Here is a 20,110-nt window from a genome sequence, read left to right as displayed (position 1 = left end):
TCATAAATCACGATAAATTCATTAAATTCTTAATGTTAAGACATTATAATCTATTTACCAGGAGTAAAGTAGTGCGTTTGAGCAAAATATCAATTTAAAAGTCAGGAAATAATTTACGTTATATATAGCGATCAATTTCAAATATGAATTTAATGAAATCCTTTTCTTTAATTTTAATTTGATTCTACTCCCTAATTTAAAATAATCTCTCAATTATCTCAACAGTTTATCACTGATAAAACGTATATAAATTTGTAATATGCAATTTAAAAGAACAATTGCAATTTTTTGTTAAAATTTTATTGAAGAATTGTATTTTTGGGTTGTGGTTCTGGTGAAATGAAACATAATGAACAATTTTTCTCATGCATCTCATAATTTCTTATAAATCTGATTTATCATATTTAAAAATAAGAATTGTTTTCTTTAAAGTAAATAAAAGACACTTTCACATATTTTTCAGTTTAGCATCGTCAAAACATACACTTGTAAGTACTGTTGTACTGTATACAATATATTTATTTTGAAGTTTCTGTGGAAAAATATTAAACTATAATAAATAATAGACTAGACGGAATAACTGGACAAGAAGTCACACTAGTTGAGAAACACAGCAATATACTGTAAATACATATTATGAGCAGCACAGATTTGTTCCAAAAATTTTACATACATGTTTAAGTACATACATGTTTAAAAAATATTGAACAATGATTTAAATATTACGCAAAGCTGACAAAATTAATGAAATTTGAAAATTAAAATTAAGATCTCCTAAATTGAACTATCTTGAGGTTTCAGTACCATTAAAAAGGATTTTGTTATTTAAGATAGTAGGGTTCGTGATGACATAGTTAGTCTCCTAATACAAAACATATATAGCATTATTAATGAAAAACATAACATTTAATTTACATTCAAACTGAAATCATGTAGAGTAGCCTTACATGGTGTTCAAATGTTCGGTTTTAATTTACGATTTAAAACAAATCTTCCTAAACAACAAAACAACTTTCTAATTCAAAAAATATTTGTTCGTTAATAAAATGTGACTAATTATCACTGTATAGAAAATCTAGATAGTTATCGGGTTTTATGAAGTGAGAATATTTTCAAAAACTGCAGTTCATGGACAAATTTTTGTTATGAAAACTTTTTGCAGAAATTCTAAATCGTTCGATATTATAATTATTGTTTCGTAATTTGCTAAATTATTATTTTTTTTCTTTTATTGTTGTTTCTATTAAAATTAGTTTTATTTTTGCAATATATATTTTTTTTAATATTGTTTAATAAAGAAAAATAAAAAAAAAAGACCCCAATAGAAACATGTTTAGAATAATTTTCTTTTAAATTAAGAATTATAAATATTTTTTTATTATTATTATTTTGTTATTTATTTAAAAAAAAAGATAAAGAACGACCTTTTCAGTTAATATCGTGCATTCGGAAGTTAATCATCTGTATTGCATACAAAGAAAATCAAATAATTAAATTTTTTATTTAATTTTTGTTCTTTTTTTTTTTGTACGTGAATTTGTGGGTAAACAACAATAATTATTGTTGTTTGTAGAAACAAATGAATCTCATATATGTATGTACATATATAAATATACACCTATAATATGTGTGTGAACTTATATTGTTTCCGTTCAAATCACTATTCTTAACAATACTGTAATTAATAATTATAGGTTCGGACCATCCTTTGAGAAAATTACAACACAATTGCGATTCAAATTAAATAAAAAATGTTGAAAACTGTTGTAGATGAGGAAAAAAGTAAAAGTTCTAGAATAATAGCATTAAAAGTACGAGTAGTATAAGTAAATAAATTCTCTATTACTTGTAAATTGTAATTATTTGGCGTATTATTTGGCAATAATTGAAAATTCAAAATAGAACTTAAAGGCCAAAAATGAGTGATTGGTATACTTATATTGTAATTGACTTTCAATTTTAATATCTTTAATAATCTTTATGAATTTCCATATAATCATTTCAAGGGTGATTCGTTAATAAATTTCCAGCAAAAAATTGTATTGGTGGAAGGGGAGCTACCAATTATCTACAAAACAAGCTCTCGATGGTTACTCTACAGCGCATCGTTTCGAATCTATAGGTATTTATTTATATGCAGGAAAAATCAAGAACCTTTTTTTTCAACAGACTGTAGACGACGAGTACATCTGCTCGTTTAGCTCAATAACGAGTAATAATTTCAAAAACCTGAAATTATTTGCCATATTATGCGAAACACCCTGTATAAATTGCAAAAAAAAATTGAAGAGATCAAATAAAATATATTGGTTTAATAACTTCATATTGGTATAGCAACATATTGGTTTATTAACGTCCTTCAAAATTTCATATATTTTGATAGAGGATTTTATTTTTAAAAGGTAAGTACTTATGAAACAGACAATGACTAGACTTTACTATAGAGTGTAATTACTATTATTACAATTATTATATAGAATTTTCCATAATACTCGTATGTTATTCATAATATATATAAGTAACAATTTTGGTAATTTAAAATTATATAAGTTAGTATAATTTTCAGTTATTTAACGACCTTAACAAATATTTTACAGAAGATAAAATCATTTTAAAACTGAGTCCTTATTTTTATGCTAGATTTTATTATACGTTATTCTTTATACTACAAAATATCAAAGGAGACTAAAGTTAATAATATTAATGAGTAAAGTAATTGTGATGCAATTACACAACAAATATTAAATAGTTAACTAATTGTGTATTGCTACCAATGTTCTCTCACAATGTATGCTTAGTGTATATTCTTCTATTATTAGAATACATAAAGTGCATTAATTAAAAATTACATAATTTTCAAGAATTTTAAAATTTTACTTCAATGAATATCCTAAAAAAGCTCAATTGATTTAATTAAATATCAATTTTAATTTTTTGAAATTCCAAATGTTTGCTTCTTAATAAATTAAAAATTACATAAATTACCACACGATTGTGTATGGTTTGTGTATTTCGAAAATCTCATTTTCATTAAAATGTATAATTAATAAGTATTTCATTTTGTCCCTTCTTATCTCGAATTAATAGAAGAATAATGTGTTAGAAATATTCACAGCACAAAATACCTTATGTTTTATTCCTTAACAATTAGGAAACTATACAAATACCATAATTACCTCTTCACTTTTCATGGTAATCCATTTTTGTTCATTTTCATATTTTGTTCACTTATAAGTGTATAATGTATAAAGTTTTAATCTACAAAATATAAATATTGATCTTTCATCGTTCCATATTATTTAATCTGTGTCATAACCCTTTCTTTCAACTTTAATGTCAATACAAAATTGAATCGAAAAACAAACCTATAAATTAATTTGGAAGCGATTTTTTTTTCATCATAAATTCCCGTATATGTATGTATGTATTTAATATTGTTTTTTCTAACAAAAGTTTTTCTAAACTCCTAATAAAATTGAATTTCAATTTTAAATCGATACAAAAAAAATATACTCAATATGAATATTTTTTTGTAGCAATAAAAACTTAGAAGAACAAGAAATAAATGTGCAAAATAGAATAAAACATTTGTAAAGTTGTTCTTTCAATTTTTTGGCTATCATAACAAGCATATTGTAAAAATCTATATTTTAAAAAATAACATAAAAAAAGAAAAGCCTTGCAATAGAAAATGAACATGATAAGAAAAAAAAAATTGGTCTATCGAAATTTTTCCAAGAAACAAAAAAAAAAACTAACAATAATTTAAAATTTTTAAACTTTTTATTATAAACATCTTGAAACTGGCACGAAACATTAAAATCTAATATTGCATAATTTATTGGGTATAAAATATCAGAAGGAAATATTACATACGTACATACATTTGTATCACACTACAATATGTACACAAAATTTCTAATAATAAAATAATTTTCTCTACAACATGTGACTTTCGTACTTAAAAGTACTTTCATATTCATGAATCATTGGCTAGGCTATACTAGATTGTATAATTGTTTATTTATTTATCTTGCCTTACAATTTTATGAGTACTAAAAAAAAAGTGCTATAAAAAATCCCTAAGCATATAAAAAATATTCCCAGTAGATTTTTTTTTAAATATCAAATAGTTGCAAATTATCTGTTTTGCTACTATTTAACGGTAAATAATCATAATAAGGTTTGTATAATGTAAAAATGTAAATAAGAGAATACAAAATTAAAGTTATTGTTAAAGTAAAATTTTGATTTAAATTAAAAAAAAAAAAAACGGGGACTGATAGAATCACCGTCCATTTTTAAAATATTTGTTAAATCTGCTTTAGCCCTATTCGATGGAGAAATAACTGCGTTTTTGGAGAATTTAAAAGCTAATTCTTTATTAACCACATTTCTTGTTAAAGATCTTTTAACGAAAAACCGATTTATTCAACAATTTTAGCATAAGCTATTGCCAATCTCAAGCTATATTACTAAAATTAGAATTTCTAACCAAAGGTAATATTACCAAAATAATATTTTTCTCACTACTTCAATCAGGGCAATCGTAAAAAATTTCGTTACTATTCAATAAAAATATAAAAATTTTTTGTTAGATCTACCTTGAATTGAAGTTTTCTGCAGCTTTCTTAAATCTCAACGACATTTGATACAGAAAAAATATTAAGTTCTGCTTTTTATCCATTCTTAAATGGTATAAATGGAATAGAAAAATTATAATACCTACAAAACATAATTTTGCATGAATATTAAAATTTAAGTACTAAAATTTTTGCAAAATATTTGGACAACATTAAATAATATTAATGAAATCTGTTTCTAAAAATACATTTTTTTTATAGTTTAGAAATATTTATAAAAAAAAAGAGAACAAGAAAAAAATCAACAAAAATAAAGCATCACACAAAACGATTTCGTCTAGTCAAAAAATGATTTGTTCCTGGAATGTACTATGACTAATATCGGAATCACTAGGACAAAATGAAAAAAAATGTATGTATGTATGTACTTGAATTTATTAAATTTTTCTCCCACTGGAAAATATTTCCTAATAAAAAAATTTAAAGGGGTGCAAAATTCTTTAATCTTCCCTAAATGTTTTTTAGAATTTCAGAGAAAAAATTCATTCACAGTCTTAAACAAATTAAAAAGACCTTAAATAAATTCATTTAGATGAAAATTTCCAACTAATGATATGCGTATACACAAAAAATAAAATGCAGGGTCGATTAAGATTTTTTTGGAATTCTACTTTTTTCCCCTATAATTTGGCTTTTAAATAAGAATATTATTAGATGCCTAATAAATTTTTCTTAAAAGTTCTTGCAATTACTATGGAAGTTGCATAATATCTTATGAGTTGCATTACCTTTGATAGGAGTATATATATATATTAAACAATAAAAAATTGAATATAAAATAAGGCTTGAGATAATTACAAAAGTTCAAGTGAATTAGCTGTTTTCTTGACAGTAATTTATATTCTTATATTAAATTATATTTAAAAATTTCTATTATTATTAAAAATTGTGTGAATACATTAATAGAAATATTCATTAATCCACTCCACTTCTTTTCCTAATGAAGAAACATATTAGGCGATCTCTTCCAAAGCCATTCTTAGCTTTAGCAAGTAAAACTTATTACTTTGAGTGACTTTAATAATAACTCCAAAAATGCCGAAAAACTTCAATAATTCGCGAATAACTAATTTGACTGAGACAATAGAAAAGTTATTATTATAATTCAACAGAAAATGTACCCACAAAATCACCTTATTTAAATTATCTATCAATGTTCAAGAAAGTTCAAACAAATACTCCACAAAACAATAGTACAAAAATCATGTACAACTTATACGCTTTAACATAAGGAATAAGAATTTTAATTGCATAGTATCTATCATTATTTTATAGTAAAATCTATGATCGTTTCAACAATTTTCTAAATAAGGGACCTACATTAAATTTAGATGCTAAGTTCAATAAAACGCATAGTTATATATTCAAGTTAAAAGTAAAATTTAGTATATTCAGATATTGTCTAGTAATAAAAACATGTTGCATACAACTATCAAATAATAAAGTATGTAAGCAATTAAACAGAAAGATTTTCTGCACGAATAAATTTATATTAGATTAATTGAAAGTAATTAAATTTAAAAGAAAAAGTCTAATTTGTTTATAGCAATTTAAAAATGAACATACTTTAACCAATAATTTACAAATAATAAATTACGATCATCATTCATCGTAACAAACCATCATAATGGATTTTTGGTATTAAATTTAATTTGTGATCTGGTTATTGCCTTAATTATTCGTTTTAAGTAAGCAACATTGCTATCAATATTTGGAATTTATTGAAAAATTTATAAAATATTTGTACTTACGGTTCAGCTTCGATTGATTTTAATTTAGCAACATAATTTGATGGTATATAACCCTCTTGTCTTGATTTCTTACTTCGTGCCAGCCACCAATCACCCTAAAATTTACAAACATTGATTAATATAAATAATTAATATGCACCAAATTAAAAGGAATAATATTTGGGTAGTATTTTAGCCTTATCATTTCCACAATTTTAAAATTAAAAGTATTCTTATAGGTGTGACTCAGGACTTGCCTTGTCTTATAGAATGAAAAAAATAAGAGGCAATGAAGTTTTACTTCTAATTAACTAGTTAGATTGATAAGTAACAAATTATTTAAAAAAACCATAATCATGATTGTTACGTACCTACATATTGATCATCAATAACAAATTAAAATTGAATAAAATAAAATTTTACCAATATATTGCTTTGAATTAACATTGGTTCACTCACCTGAGTATCATTTAAAATTTCTAAATGTTCACCTTTACGGAAACTTAAATCTTCATCAGTCCTTGCATCATAATCGTATAGCGCTACAAATATTTTTGCATTTGCATTTGAAGGTTCATTTTCTGGTATTTGTGGTACTGGTCTTATTTGTTCTTGTGGTGGAGTTTGCTGAGGCATTAGCACAGGCATCTCTTCATGTAAAGGAGGTCTATGTTCTAATTTGTCCTTATCAGGCTCCTGTTTCTGTGTACGTAAACAATTTCCCATTTTTGAATGAGTTTATTTAAAAAATGTGTAATAATTTATTGTATATTATTTTGGAATATAATTAATGTGTTGACTCTGAACTGGCAGCAGACTTTCTCCAATACAAATAATAATAAATCAACAATGATTTTATTTTTAACAAAATTTAAGATTTTATTTTTTTATAAAAAAATTTTTAATAACCGAATTGTTTATTATTTTTGAGTATTTGACTTAATAAAAATATGTTCCTATTTTATTAAATTGGGCGTTTATTATTTCGAACACTGAAATACACTTACAAACACGCACGCAAAATTAAAAATTAGAAAACTGTTTTAATTACTTCTAATATAGAAAACATTAAATTACAAATTCATTGTAGATACTAAAATTAAGAAAAAAAAAATGATGTTGAAAATCCCGAATAAATATTTTTACTTATTTTATATTGATTATTGCATTTTCTTTATTTTTTGTTTCAGATTTGTTTTTTACACAAAAATTTTCACTTCGCCACCACCACCACTTACTACATCCCAGTCAATTAGTTTTCGACAAATTTTATGAATGATGTTTCAAGCAAAAACTTTTTCACAACACATAAAATTTACTAAACTACTTAATACTGCTAAAAATGGCAGTTAATTAGCCCAAGATTAACTCATTAAAAATTATATTAAACATAAATAAATATTTAAGAAAATTTTTTCTATTTTTATGTATTCAAAAATTTTTCTACTAATTTGACAGTCTAATATAGAATTGTACTAGTTTGACATTCCATAAAAGGGATGTGCATGTTGAAGAATGTAGCGCTCTAGTACAATATTTTTTTGATTCATTCAACAACGTTTTACACAAAGTTTACACAAACTTTTCATCATGACATGTAAGCAGATAAAATTTTGGAGTACAAAACTATGCATATTTCGCACTTCGAAAATTAGATATGTTAATATGCCATATAATTTTTTTTGTCCTTAAAGTTTATTTTTTAAAACAAAAATTGTCTATAAATTAACATTGTCCAACAACTATCAAGTGGTCATACTCGTTCAACATATCAAAATATTACTAAAACGTGTATTAATAAAATCGCTTTTCTAGTTCTTTAATTTTTTAATAGAATTCTTTTTGCAAATTTCAAAAAAGAAATTTGGTATCCATTTGGAAATTTTATTTTAATTTTTTTAAACTCTAATACCATAAGGCAAATCATTTTCTGTTGTACTTTATACTATAAACTTTTCAGAGAATTGTTTTTAGAACTTTTAAAATTGATTGATTTGATCATGATTTTTTCTTCTAAAAGTTGTTGAATACATCATTTCATATTGTCAAAAATACAATGTGAGAACAAATTTGTTGTCGCATCTTGCTAATGTGAACATAATTGTGACAAAGTCACATGAAAAAATTGTGAAAATTCAAGTTTTTTTGAAAGCTTTGTTTTCTAATTTTTAAGTAAAAATAAAGAGGAAATTGAGAAAAGTAAATTAAAACTCGTACAAAAATAAAAAAAATTAAGTCAAAACAATTTTAGGATATTGAATATCATAGAGCCAATTTTATAAGTCTGATAACTTCAATTATTTACAATTTAATTGGATATTTTCATCCGTGATACATTCGGCCTCAACCTTGTATCGTCCAAATGGGTTTAGTTTGTCCCAATTCGGTCACAACGGTAACACTTAAATGACTCAAAGTATATTGTCAAATTTTATTCACTTCTTAATTTATATTTAAATTTCATATGTATATTGTTTTGTTAAAGCGCGCTTTTAATCATGAAGGAAAAAATATTTTTAATAATTTTGTTAATGATTTGTGTGCTAAGATCTTCACAATCATCTAAATTAAATTATCCACGTGTGTTATTACCAATATTTGAAAAAATTTCTATCAATTTTACATTGGAAGTTATTGAAAAAGGTTGTTTTAAATGGTAGGTAAAGTAATGCATTAGGTATTAACATTAGGGACCACATAACCTGTCTGTTATGGTCAAATACCGGTTGAAGATGGATAAAGTTTTATTTATACATCTGAAACATATTAATTTACTTTTAGGATATCATCTCGTCAAGATTTAATTCAAATTTCACCTCAATATGAAAATAATGACAGCGATTGTTCATCAAAAGTAATAGTTACCGTTTTGACTAAAGAGAAAAGAAGGAATACAGCTATTGTATTGGCGGAGGACTTATCTAATTCTGAAGTTTTACGTTGCGATGTAATTTTAGATATTATTGGTGAGCTTGGTGTATTAACGACAACTCGAGAATTATATTTAGAAGAAGCACCAGAAACCTTTGAGTTATGGGCCCAAGATTCCCAAGGAAATGCATTCACTACTTTGGAAGGAGTAGAGTTTCAATGGCAAATTATCCAACCAGATGGGAATTGGCCTCAAGTTCTGAGATTCCTAACATTTAGCGAAAGTAAATATCATGAAACACCCAGTTCTTTGTCGAAATTTGAATCTTTGGGAATACAAGGGTACATGGTATTATTAGAAGCTATTAACACAGGAGTCGCGAAAGTTTCTGTTCGTCTTCCATATCCAGAGTATGATGTGGTCCCCGTGATTGAAGTGGATATTATGGTTTTGGCGAATATAATTCTAGATCCAACCGACGTAAATATTTTAGTTGGAGACACTATTGAGTTTAGGATCTTACAATTAAAGCAAGGAAAATTGCATGAAATATCTTTAAATGATCAATATTATTTAGAAATATTAGATTCTCAAATAGCTTACATGGACCAAAAATTTGCCACGGGAAGAGCTTTGGGTAAAACCGTAGTTGTACTTCGGGACAGAAATGTTGTAGGAGATGTGCAAAATAAAAATAGTCAAAACAAATCACCAGTCCCTAGGGCAACGTTAACTGTTACAACACCTCGTAAAATTACAGTTAACTTATTACCTTATTACAATTGGGTTACTGTAGAAGGAGAAAAGCATGAAATAGCCATAGACTTGTATACAAACGAAGATCAAAAAATTCTGTTGGGCCCGAAATACTTTATTGATTCCGAATTTGACGAATCTTTATTTTATCCTTTTAAAACCAGTAAAAACGGAAGTCGAATTTTTGGGCAAACCCTAAAGGAGGGCAGCTGTTTGGTTCATGGCTCGTATAAACAAGTAAAAATATTTTCATATGAAATATATATTTTAAAATTAATATAATTTTTAGCTTTCAGCAAAAGCTGAATTGCAAGTTTATAAGGAATTGGTGTTGTCACCGAAACTCGTTATTCTTCCTTATGATCCTAATGCACCAAAAACCCAAAAAATTCAGTTTTTGGCTAAAGGTGGAGATGGAAGCTATATTTGGTCTTCTCATTCCCCGAACTTGGTTAACATTAATCAGAATGGTTTAGCTGAAATAAAATTTGATACAGAAGCCCGTTTCTCTGCGCAAGATAATTATGATGAGAAATTGAAAACCAAGCTGGTTAAGCATACAAATGTAAAAGTTGCTATGTCCCGAAATACAAAAATTGTACGTTCAGCAGAAATTTTCTTATTACCTCCAGTAAAATTAGAGATCGTCAAATATAATTTTGAAACTTCTCTAAGAGACTATGTCAAAACTCATATTGCATTATATGCGTATGTGAATGGAAGCTATACACCTTTTACAAATTGCGAAAATTTACACTTTGAATTAGAATTTTCAAATCCTATATTCCAGCTGGATCCTCTAGGAGGTAAATTGCAAATTTAATAGTAGTAGAGAAAAAAATTCTTATAATTATTTTTTTTAGGTTCCATACAAGAACATATCAGCGATGAACTAGAATACAACGCTTGTCATTTGTTGTACCTGAAGAGCACACAATTAGGTCAAACAAACTTAAAATTAGTTTATCGAATTATGGATAAAATTTTATTCGATGAAGTTCAGTTGTTTGTTTTTGATCCTTTATCAATAATAAATCCAGTAAATAATGAAATAGTGTTACCTATAGGATCATCTCGCAACATTTTATATTATAATGGACCACAACGTATCTTTAATGTAGACGCAGAATTAACTAAAATTATTCACTATTCAAGCCGTATTGCAGAAATTACACAAATTAACATGGACACTTCAAAACCATTGCATGGGTTACAAGTTTTATGTAAAGAAGTAGGAGATACACAGCTAGATTTTAAAATTTATAATTTACCGTCAAATAAAAATGCTGTCCCTTATGTATCTACAATGGTGACTGAAATACATTGTGTGAAACCCAGATTTATTAACTTATACCCCACTGAAAAAATTAGACAAAACTGCCCGTTGGAAATGAAAAACTCAATAATGCACGTCAAAAATCAAAACGAAGATAATCTTGAAATTGAAATAGAGGTTTTGGATGTTAAAAACAGGAAACTGATGAATATTAGTTCTTTAGTGATTTCTTGGGAATTCTCTCAAGGAAATAAAGTTTATTCTAAAGAAATTAACTACAAACAAGAAACGGAAGAAGAATTATTTGAAGGAATACGATTTCCATCGAAAGATTTTCTTAAGACTCCAGTTCCTGAGATATTAAATAACTTCAAAATTAGATCGATCGTTACTAAGTATGATAACAATGTTTTGAATAAAAACAAAATATCTCCCGAAAACCCAGAATTTGGAATTCCACATATTAAAAGTGGGTCTCTTGTTAAACCATTAATTGAAAATGAAATAAATTTCATGGCAGTAGACCGAACCCTTCTGCCATTTAACAGCATATCAGTGCTCTTAACTAAAAATAAAGTTGAACGTATTCATATTTCACAAGGTAGTGGGTTCTATGAATTTGAACCAAGTGATGACGGAATTGTGACTATGGAATTTGATAGTAAAAGTGGAGATTTGTTAATAAAACCTTTGAAAATTGGACATGTTACGATTGAGTTAATAGACCGCTGCTTAATGTCGGAAGCGGCTCGATTATCTGTGTCTGTTGTTTCTGTTGGTCGTGTGTTAGTTGATGTCCAAGACCGTGTTCAAAAAACTAAAACTGTAGAAGCTATAATTAAATTGTATGATTCTAATGATAATGTGCTTGCAATTGATCATAATAATTTACATGAGTATGAGTTGCATGAGCATATTTTTAATCCAACGATATTTAGTGTTAGGTTAAATGATAATCAAAATGATTTGAAGCCTGGTGAAATAAGGTATTCTTAAATAAGAAACTATTGCTAATGTTCTTAATTATATTACAAATATTTCAGTTATCTTGTGACTGGGAATGAGCTAGGAGAAACAAAAGTAATATTCAGTTCGGGCTATGGCGATCAATTAATTTCAAGTGAAGCTGCAAGTATTCAGGTAAATAGTTTTAATTTTTTTTTTATAAATATGTACTAGCATTGAAGTTATTTTATTAAAGTTTTGAACTATTGTATCAAATGAATAAAACTTTGCAAAATAATTTTAGGTTTTTCCTCCATTAAAATTATATCCAAGAAATTCTACTATAGTTATAGGATCAAGTATACAAATATATTATCATGGTGGCCCGAATCCAGATGTTAATGTTGTATACACAATTCATAACCAACATGTAGTTTGTAAGTAAAAAAAGTCTTTAAGTTATGTATAAATCATATATGCACATACGTAACATGTGCAATAAATAGTTTTGGTTTATTTTGTAAAATTTTTTAAATAACATCCAACCTTGTCTTATACACATCCAGAACTTATTGCAACTGAAAATATATTTTAACTTTTTTAGCAATGGATTCCACAATAGTTTCTGGTACAAAACTTGGTGATACTAAAATAACAGGCAAATGTGTTGGTATCAACCCAAAAACTGGTAAACAAGTTGTGTATTCGGAGGATACTATTGAAATTTTTGTTGTACCTCTGGATAAGATACAAATTCGTACACCTCTTCTAAAAATTAAGAGTGGAGCAGTTATGCCTGCTTTTATATGGGGTATTTATTTTAAATACATATAAGAAATGTATTTTAATGATTTCTTTTTTATAATTTTCTCAAAGGTGTACCAGAATTGTCCCCTATGATTTTAGGAACTTTGGAAAATATGAGAATCATTTGGTCTACTAACCAACCAGATGTTGTTGATATATATGGTGCTTTTGCTGAGACAGGTAATTAATTGACTTAACACAATTAAAAAGCAACATTTTATGTTATTTATAATTCCATAGGAGTTGAGTATAGCGATCGTGATTTAATTACTGTACGAGTACGTGCCTTAAATCCTGGAAAAGCTAAAATTCAAGCAAATGTCATTTTGTCCGGCGGCAAGAAATTGACAGCATCTGTGGAGATATTTGGTATTAGATTCTTTTTTTTTATATAAATATTTTTAGTATTTTAAATTCCATTTTTATGGATCAAATGCAATGAATTTATCAAAATTCTTTTTAAGTTTTCAAAATTTTGGAATTGGAATCTCCAAAACCAATTCGAATCGATTCAATTTTGATGGCGCCACGTTCAACAATTCAATTGAAAGCGAATTTGGATGATGTTACATATAAATCTGAAAGTTCTTTGGACACTACATTCAATGGAGCTGGTAGTGGTAATGGGAATAATGGTAAAACAAGAAGCTCAGTTATGAAAAATTCTGCAACCAACAAACTCGGAAATATAGATAGCATCAATAATATTAAAATTGTTAAAGTGTCACCTGACGGTATTGTCAAATCAGGTGAACTTTTGGGAAGAGATTTGATTATTGTAAGTACAATTTTGTTTTATTTTTTAAAAGCTGTATGTTGATGATTTATATTTACTCCTATTTTTAGGCGAAAACATATGAACAAACATTACCCATCGATATTGAGGTGAAAAACATTCAATATATCTTAGCTACACTAAAAAATCCATCTTTTAAATTGAAACAAACAGAAGAAAAAATACCACGTGGTATGAATCTTGTATTGAAAGTGTCACTTCATGACAACCTGGGTAATGAATTTGCTCACAATATTGAGGATATAAGTAATTTTAAGTACGAACTATCTCATAAAGATATGGTCGACATACAAATTGGAAATAATCAAACATTTGCAGTAAGATTTGCTTTATCTGCTTAATTTTTTTTAAAACTTCTCTGAAATAATATTTACTTTTATTAATAAACATAGATAAATCTTCTGCGTGAGACAAATAACATGCTTTCTATATCACTGAAAGATAACACTGGAGTAAAATATGCGGAAGATTATATAAAATTATCTGTTTCCGAATCAAAATATATTTACCCAACAAAGGTAGAATAAATAAACAAAATAGAAATTAATAAATAGACACAGAAGAGGTTCAATTTTTGATTAAAATAATTATATTTTTAATATACTACTTTTAGACAATTTTCTCTTCTGGCGATATAATTTGTTTTGAATCACCTTTAACTTTGGAAACTTTTTGGACATCTTCAGCTGATCGTTTAGTAAAAATTGATTCTGTTACAGGTTTGTTCAATGTTTTTCTTACTTATAAAACTAATTAAAAATTTTTATCGAATAATAATAATTTTTAAATTTGTAAAGGAATTGCTAAAGTGATTGCTGTTCGTAATAAATTCAATGAAAAAGTTGTAATAACAAATATGGGATCTACTGGAAATTTTATCAAATATGATTTAGAAATTCGTGAATCTGATATGGTAAGTTCTGTTTTTGATTATTGTTAATTTTAAATTGAAATTAATTCATTTTTATTTTTAAGATTGAATTTCAAAAAACATACGATATATTTAGCGGCACATCATATCAAGCATATTTAGTCATCAAAAATCATTTGCAATCAGACAAATATTCCAATATGGTAAAAATGAAATTTTTAAAATTTTGTTAAATTGTACATTAAATATCTTATTATTTATTTTCAGTTTGCAAAAAATATTTCGAAATGTTCAAGTAATTCAGATCAATTATTTACGGAAGTAAAATTTTTCACTTGTCATTTATCATCGAAACAACAATTAGGAACTCAAGTTATAGAATTTTATAAGGTTTCTCCGAAATTTGATATAAATCAAGGAATGTACTTGTGTGAAATTGAATTACTTTCTGGAATAGCAGATGTTGTTAATTTTGTAAAAAATAATGATATTAATATTGAATTGAAGGTAAGAGTTTGTAAAATTTTTAAATATAAACTATGTCAAGTAGGCGTTTTATAAAGTAATCATAAATTTGTTAATATTACTAATTTTTATTCCACTCGACCACTCATTAATTTAAATGAAAATATAAAATGTGCATTATTGAATTAGGCACAATTATCAAATGGTGTTAATGATATCGTTACGCTAAAAATAGTTCCGGGAATCAAAGTAACTCCAGAAGTAATTACTGTTGATCAAATACACAATCAAGGTCTTATAGTAACTGGACTGGATAAAGTTTTACAAAAAATAGAGGTAAGCTTAGAAATTAATAATGTTAAATTTTTTTAGTTACTTAAGATTATTTAAGAAAAACTTCTGTTTATGTTACGAGATATTAAGATGTTGTTAAAGCATTAATTTTTGCAATTCAATGTTGTAAAAATACAATTTTTAAATTTAATTCAAAGTAAACATGATATAATTCATAAACTTTTAAATTTGGTAGAAAATGCCTTTTATAGCATTAGAAAACTTAAAATTATTTTATATAATAACAATTCATTTTTTCTTTATTGAATAGATTAAATCATCCGATGAAGAAATTTTGGAAATTTCACCACAAGCTAAAGCACATGGTTCAATTCACTTTAAGTTAAAATTATTAAGTGAATTTCCTGCAGATGAAAATGTTTTTGTTAATATAGTATCACCATTAACTTTACAAAATTTGGAGGTAAGCCATAATTTTTCAGTTTTCATATAATTTTTTAGACAATTCTTTCGTATGTATTACTAGTTCTTTTGTATGACTAAAAGTCCGGTAATGAGAAACAACAGAGAATAAATTAAAAAAATGTTATAAAATTTCGAAGGCTCAATATTATAGTTTTCTCTGATTCTAGTTTGTTTCACTTACAATATTACTATTGGAAATAAAATATTCTTCATATTTGTATGTACGTACATATGTAGTTATTAAAAGAAATTATTCCTTGAGTACAAAAACTCTAGTTTACCTATTCCAATGTTTATAGGCTAAGAATTATAGCAGTTTATCTTTCATTGATTACCGACCGCAATTAATTTTTGTTTTATATGAACCTTAATATTATATTCACCTTTGTAAAAAAATCTTGTTAATCTACATACTATGTGTACATATTTACACATTTTTATATACAAATATATTATGTACATACAAAAGTACATTAATTCCCTTTTACTTGCATTTTTTTAATATAAATAAAAACAAAAATAAATAAAATTACTTTTATAAAATTCACAGCCTGTCATGAGGCTTAATGTCTTAAATTGACACAACGAGAAAAGAAATAATAAAGAAACAAAAAAATTTATTTGTTTTACTTTGATATAATCGAAAAACTTTTAAGGAAACCAAAGGAAATCCTTCTTTATTATGTACATGACTTGTTTGTATATTGAAAATAATTTGCTATAATGATGATAACAAGGAGAACATCAATAAAGGATACGTGTAAATTAATGTTTTAATATAAAATTATTTGGATTAATAAAGGGGTGGCCTTTTAACTTAATGATAATCAAATTAATTTCATATTAGTTCCTATAATTTTTCCTTTATCATTTTTTTTTATTTAACATATATCTGTGTACTTAATGTATACATACGTTAGTTTAATAAATGAAATTGTTTTAACATTTTGTATGTGTTAATATAATTAATGTATAAATTGAATTTAATGAAAAAAAAAAATTAACAAATTAATGAAAATTGATTGAATTCACTTGTGTATATTTGCTTTTTGATCTGCAATATTAATTTTTTCTCTATATTAAATAGAAAATACATTTTGTGGTTGGTGTAAGGCATAAATTCCTAAAATTGATTGTTTTACATTTACAAATAAAGAGTAACTGAAGGTTATTTAGTTTTGATAATTAAATTTTAATATTATTCTGATTTTATATTCAATTAGCTAAATCATATGATTAGCCAAACCATTGTTCAGTTATGCTTAAGAGATATTCCTCCTTATTACCGAAAGAATTTCAATATTGTTTTATTTTCGTATTATTAATGAATATACTATAAAACAGTAAATTTGGAACGAAAAAGAATCATAGGTATTTTTTATATTAGGGCTTGAATCCAATTCCTTGCCGCGGTATAGAAATTTTAATTTTTAGCACGACATTTTATGGCAGTTTATAAAATGATTTTGTCTTTTTATCGGGGTATCGAGTAGAAAATTTTATATAAAAACTGTTGATAAATGTTTTTTCCAAAATACGATAACTAGATATGTTAGCTTACTCTTTATACATATATATTAAATACTAAGACTAAGGAAAAAAGCTCTTTTAGTTTTGATAAAGCAATATGGCAAAAACAATATCTGAATAATGTTGACAATATCAACATTATTCGATAGAAATAACTGATAACGAAGGAAATTATAAATTCAGTTTCATAATGATAAGCTATAAAGAATATTGTTTTCCATTTCCATTAGCATAATGGAATATTAGCTTTGTGTTATACAAACCCTTTTCTCTTTAAAATGTGTTCATTGAAATAAGAATAAAGAGAGCAATAAGAAAAAATTCAGCAGTATTATAGAAATTTAGTATGCCAGTGACCATATGCAAATAATTATGTTTTTTAGTAAATGATTATGTTAGATGGCCCACCAAATCTATTTACGTTTTTCAATAAGAATTCAATGAAATGAATGGAAACAAGCTCTAATAAAAGAATATATTTAGCATTTGTGAAAAATTTTTGTTAGGGTATGCACGTAAAAGTGTTTATATGTCATGCTTGCTGTTCTCGAATTTAAAATTTGGTTTCCATTTATCTAGAATTCAAAGAAGTCAACTTATATACTTTAAGAATTGCGGTAATAAAATTTAAAAAAAATTGAATACTTAATATGTATGTACTTAATATGTATACTAGTAACATTTTTTTTAATATTTACAGATACCAATTCTTAAGCCCAGTACATTAATTCAAACATGTTCTAATCAACCATTTAAAACAACGCCAGTGTTTTTGATGAACTTTATTTCAAATCTTGGCTTTATTATATCAATAATTGTTCTTGTGGCAACAATAGTTTGGAGTAAGTACCATATTTTTTTCGAAATTTTTTTATTTAATTTTCATAATTTTGAATTAAATTGAAATTAAAACAATATTTTAATTTCAAAAATTCCATAATTTATTCGACGTTTATTTATTTGTATATCCTTGCTGCTGTAAGGTAGTGCTTTTCTCTGTTTTATTACATTATTCAAAATAACTAATTGATTTTAAATACTAGATATTTATGTAGACTATAAAAATAATTTTTTTTAGTACTATGAACTAAAATACTTTTTTATTGTCTTTTTAAGTTGCAATGTTTGGATTTCCTGGTCGTAGTAGAGCAGATATCAACCCTGATGGTAAGTATTTGAAAAAAAGAAATATTTTAAAGAGTTTAACTCTTTAATAATGGATCAATCATATGCAACCACATAATTGAGATGGGTGATTTTTTTGCTGCTTGGTTTTGTTTCATTATCTTCATTTGGTTTACCGACTGGGTCCAATTGAATCTATACGGTTTGCCATTTTACAATCTAAAGACTGACGTCCGAACAAAGCTTCCAAATGATTAATAATTAACAATTATTAATTAAAAATCCTGTCGGCTACCAATTTCTTGTTTTGGATATGTAAACTGGTTTTAGATATTATGTAATTTTACTAATCTAGATTATTTTGTTTGCAAATAACTGATATTTTTTGTTTCCGTATATAAAACCTCCGGCATCGATTTCAGCGACAGATTCCTTTTTTTTTTAAATTACAATTAAGTTTAAAATTTGAAACTTTTGCTAGTTTGATTATTATTTTCGTTTATTATAAAATTGTTTATTGTTTTACAGTATTCTCAACGTCATCAAAAAATAATACAAATGTTACGAATATTAGTGGTGCAGCGTTAGATCAAAGTCAGTTTGATAAGAGTGGAGCAAATATGAGCGGTCAAAGGCGTCCTTATTATTCTCATTTTGGTAAGTTAATTTAATACTGTCTCATATTATAATATTGGTAGAAAAATGAGGTCAGTAGTTTGTTTGTCAATGACAATAACTTTTTAAAATATAAATTTTTGAATCAGTTGATTGATAGTCTTCTTGACTAATCTAATTTTTTAAATCCATTCACAGATTCACCATACCGGAATGAAGGTGCTAATTTAAGTTTATCATCTGGTAATGAATCACCAGTTTATGGTGATACATCAATAGTTTCTCCACAAAGAAGATTGTATCCACGTATTTTATAGGATGAGGAAATTAAAAATAAGAGCCAAAAAATTAGCTATTTTCTTGCATCAAATCGTTCCTATTAAATAAAATATAAAATTTATTTTTTTAATAATATTAACGAAAATTATATTTTTTTTAAAAATTATATTAATTTAAGATGTGCCACAATTTAGTTTAAAACATCGGTTTATAACATACTAAATATTATATTAAATAGTTATAACTTTATGATGCGTGACTCAATATTACTTAATATAATAAAAAAATTAATAAAATAAATAAATTCAAACCACATAACGAAATACGGAACTGCCTTACTTAACTGACTGACAATACTTATTTGACTGTTTAGACAATTTACTATTTACTATTAAATATTATTTTGTGTTTAAGTATTTATATTTTGATTTAATTGATGTTAAGAAATGTTCAATATAAAAAAAAATAGAATTGTAATAAATATAACCTCTGCTATTCTCATTTAACACTCAATAATTTTACAAAAATTACTAATTAAAATTTCATTTTTGATATTAAAATTGATTAAAATAAATTATAAAATTGATGAAATAGCTTTTAAAATAAAATTACAATATAGGACATTATCATTTCCAAAAAAA

At 25.6% G+C, this 20,110-nt stretch overlaps 2 protein-coding genes across 3 annotated transcripts in view; one reads left to right on the top strand and one right to left on the bottom strand.

Annotated features, from left to right (window-relative positions):
• LOC129610950 (tyrosine-protein kinase Src42A) overlaps positions 1-7,816 on the bottom strand; it is a 91,487-nt gene extending 83,671 nt beyond the window's left edge. Inside the window, exons 1-2 of one of the 2 annotated variants that reach the window (XM_055523793.1) lie at positions 6,833-7,816; positions 6,395-6,489 (exon numbers count right to left, since the gene is read on the bottom strand). In XM_055523793.1, coding sequence (XP_055379768.1) covers positions 6,395-6,489; positions 6,833-7,099 — 362 coding nt within the window. In that variant the 5' untranslated portion in view covers positions 7,100-7,816. The remainder of the gene's footprint in view (positions 1-6,394; positions 6,490-6,832) is intronic. The other variant, XM_055523794.1, reaches the window with a different exon arrangement.
• Positions 7,817-8,871: 1,055 nt separating this feature from the next.
• LOC129610800 (nuclear pore membrane glycoprotein 210) lies at positions 8,872-20,110 on the top strand. Its single transcript, XM_055523523.1, has 22 exons — positions 8,872-9,029; positions 9,155-10,238; positions 10,291-10,807; positions 10,865-12,263; positions 12,321-12,417; positions 12,527-12,659; positions 12,827-13,033; positions 13,099-13,209; positions 13,270-13,398; positions 13,494-13,807; positions 13,876-14,142; positions 14,218-14,343; positions 14,439-14,544; positions 14,623-14,738; positions 14,801-14,899; positions 14,964-15,203; positions 15,351-15,497; positions 15,766-15,918; positions 18,151-18,292; positions 18,567-18,617; positions 19,104-19,232; positions 19,389-20,110. Exons 1-22 carry the CDS (start codon positions 8,872-8,874, stop codon positions 19,505-19,507), a joined length of 5,844 nt encoding a protein of 1,947 aa, XP_055379498.1. The 3' UTR covers positions 19,508-20,110.

This window comes from Condylostylus longicornis, unplaced genomic scaffold (genome assembly GCF_029603195.1).
Source record: "Condylostylus longicornis isolate FDR11 unplaced genomic scaffold, ASM2960319v2 ptg000048l, whole genome shotgun sequence".
Classification (NCBI taxonomy): Eukaryota; Metazoa; Arthropoda; class Insecta; order Diptera; family Dolichopodidae; genus Condylostylus; species Condylostylus longicornis.
This window is presented reverse-complemented; position numbering and strand designations above follow the sequence as displayed.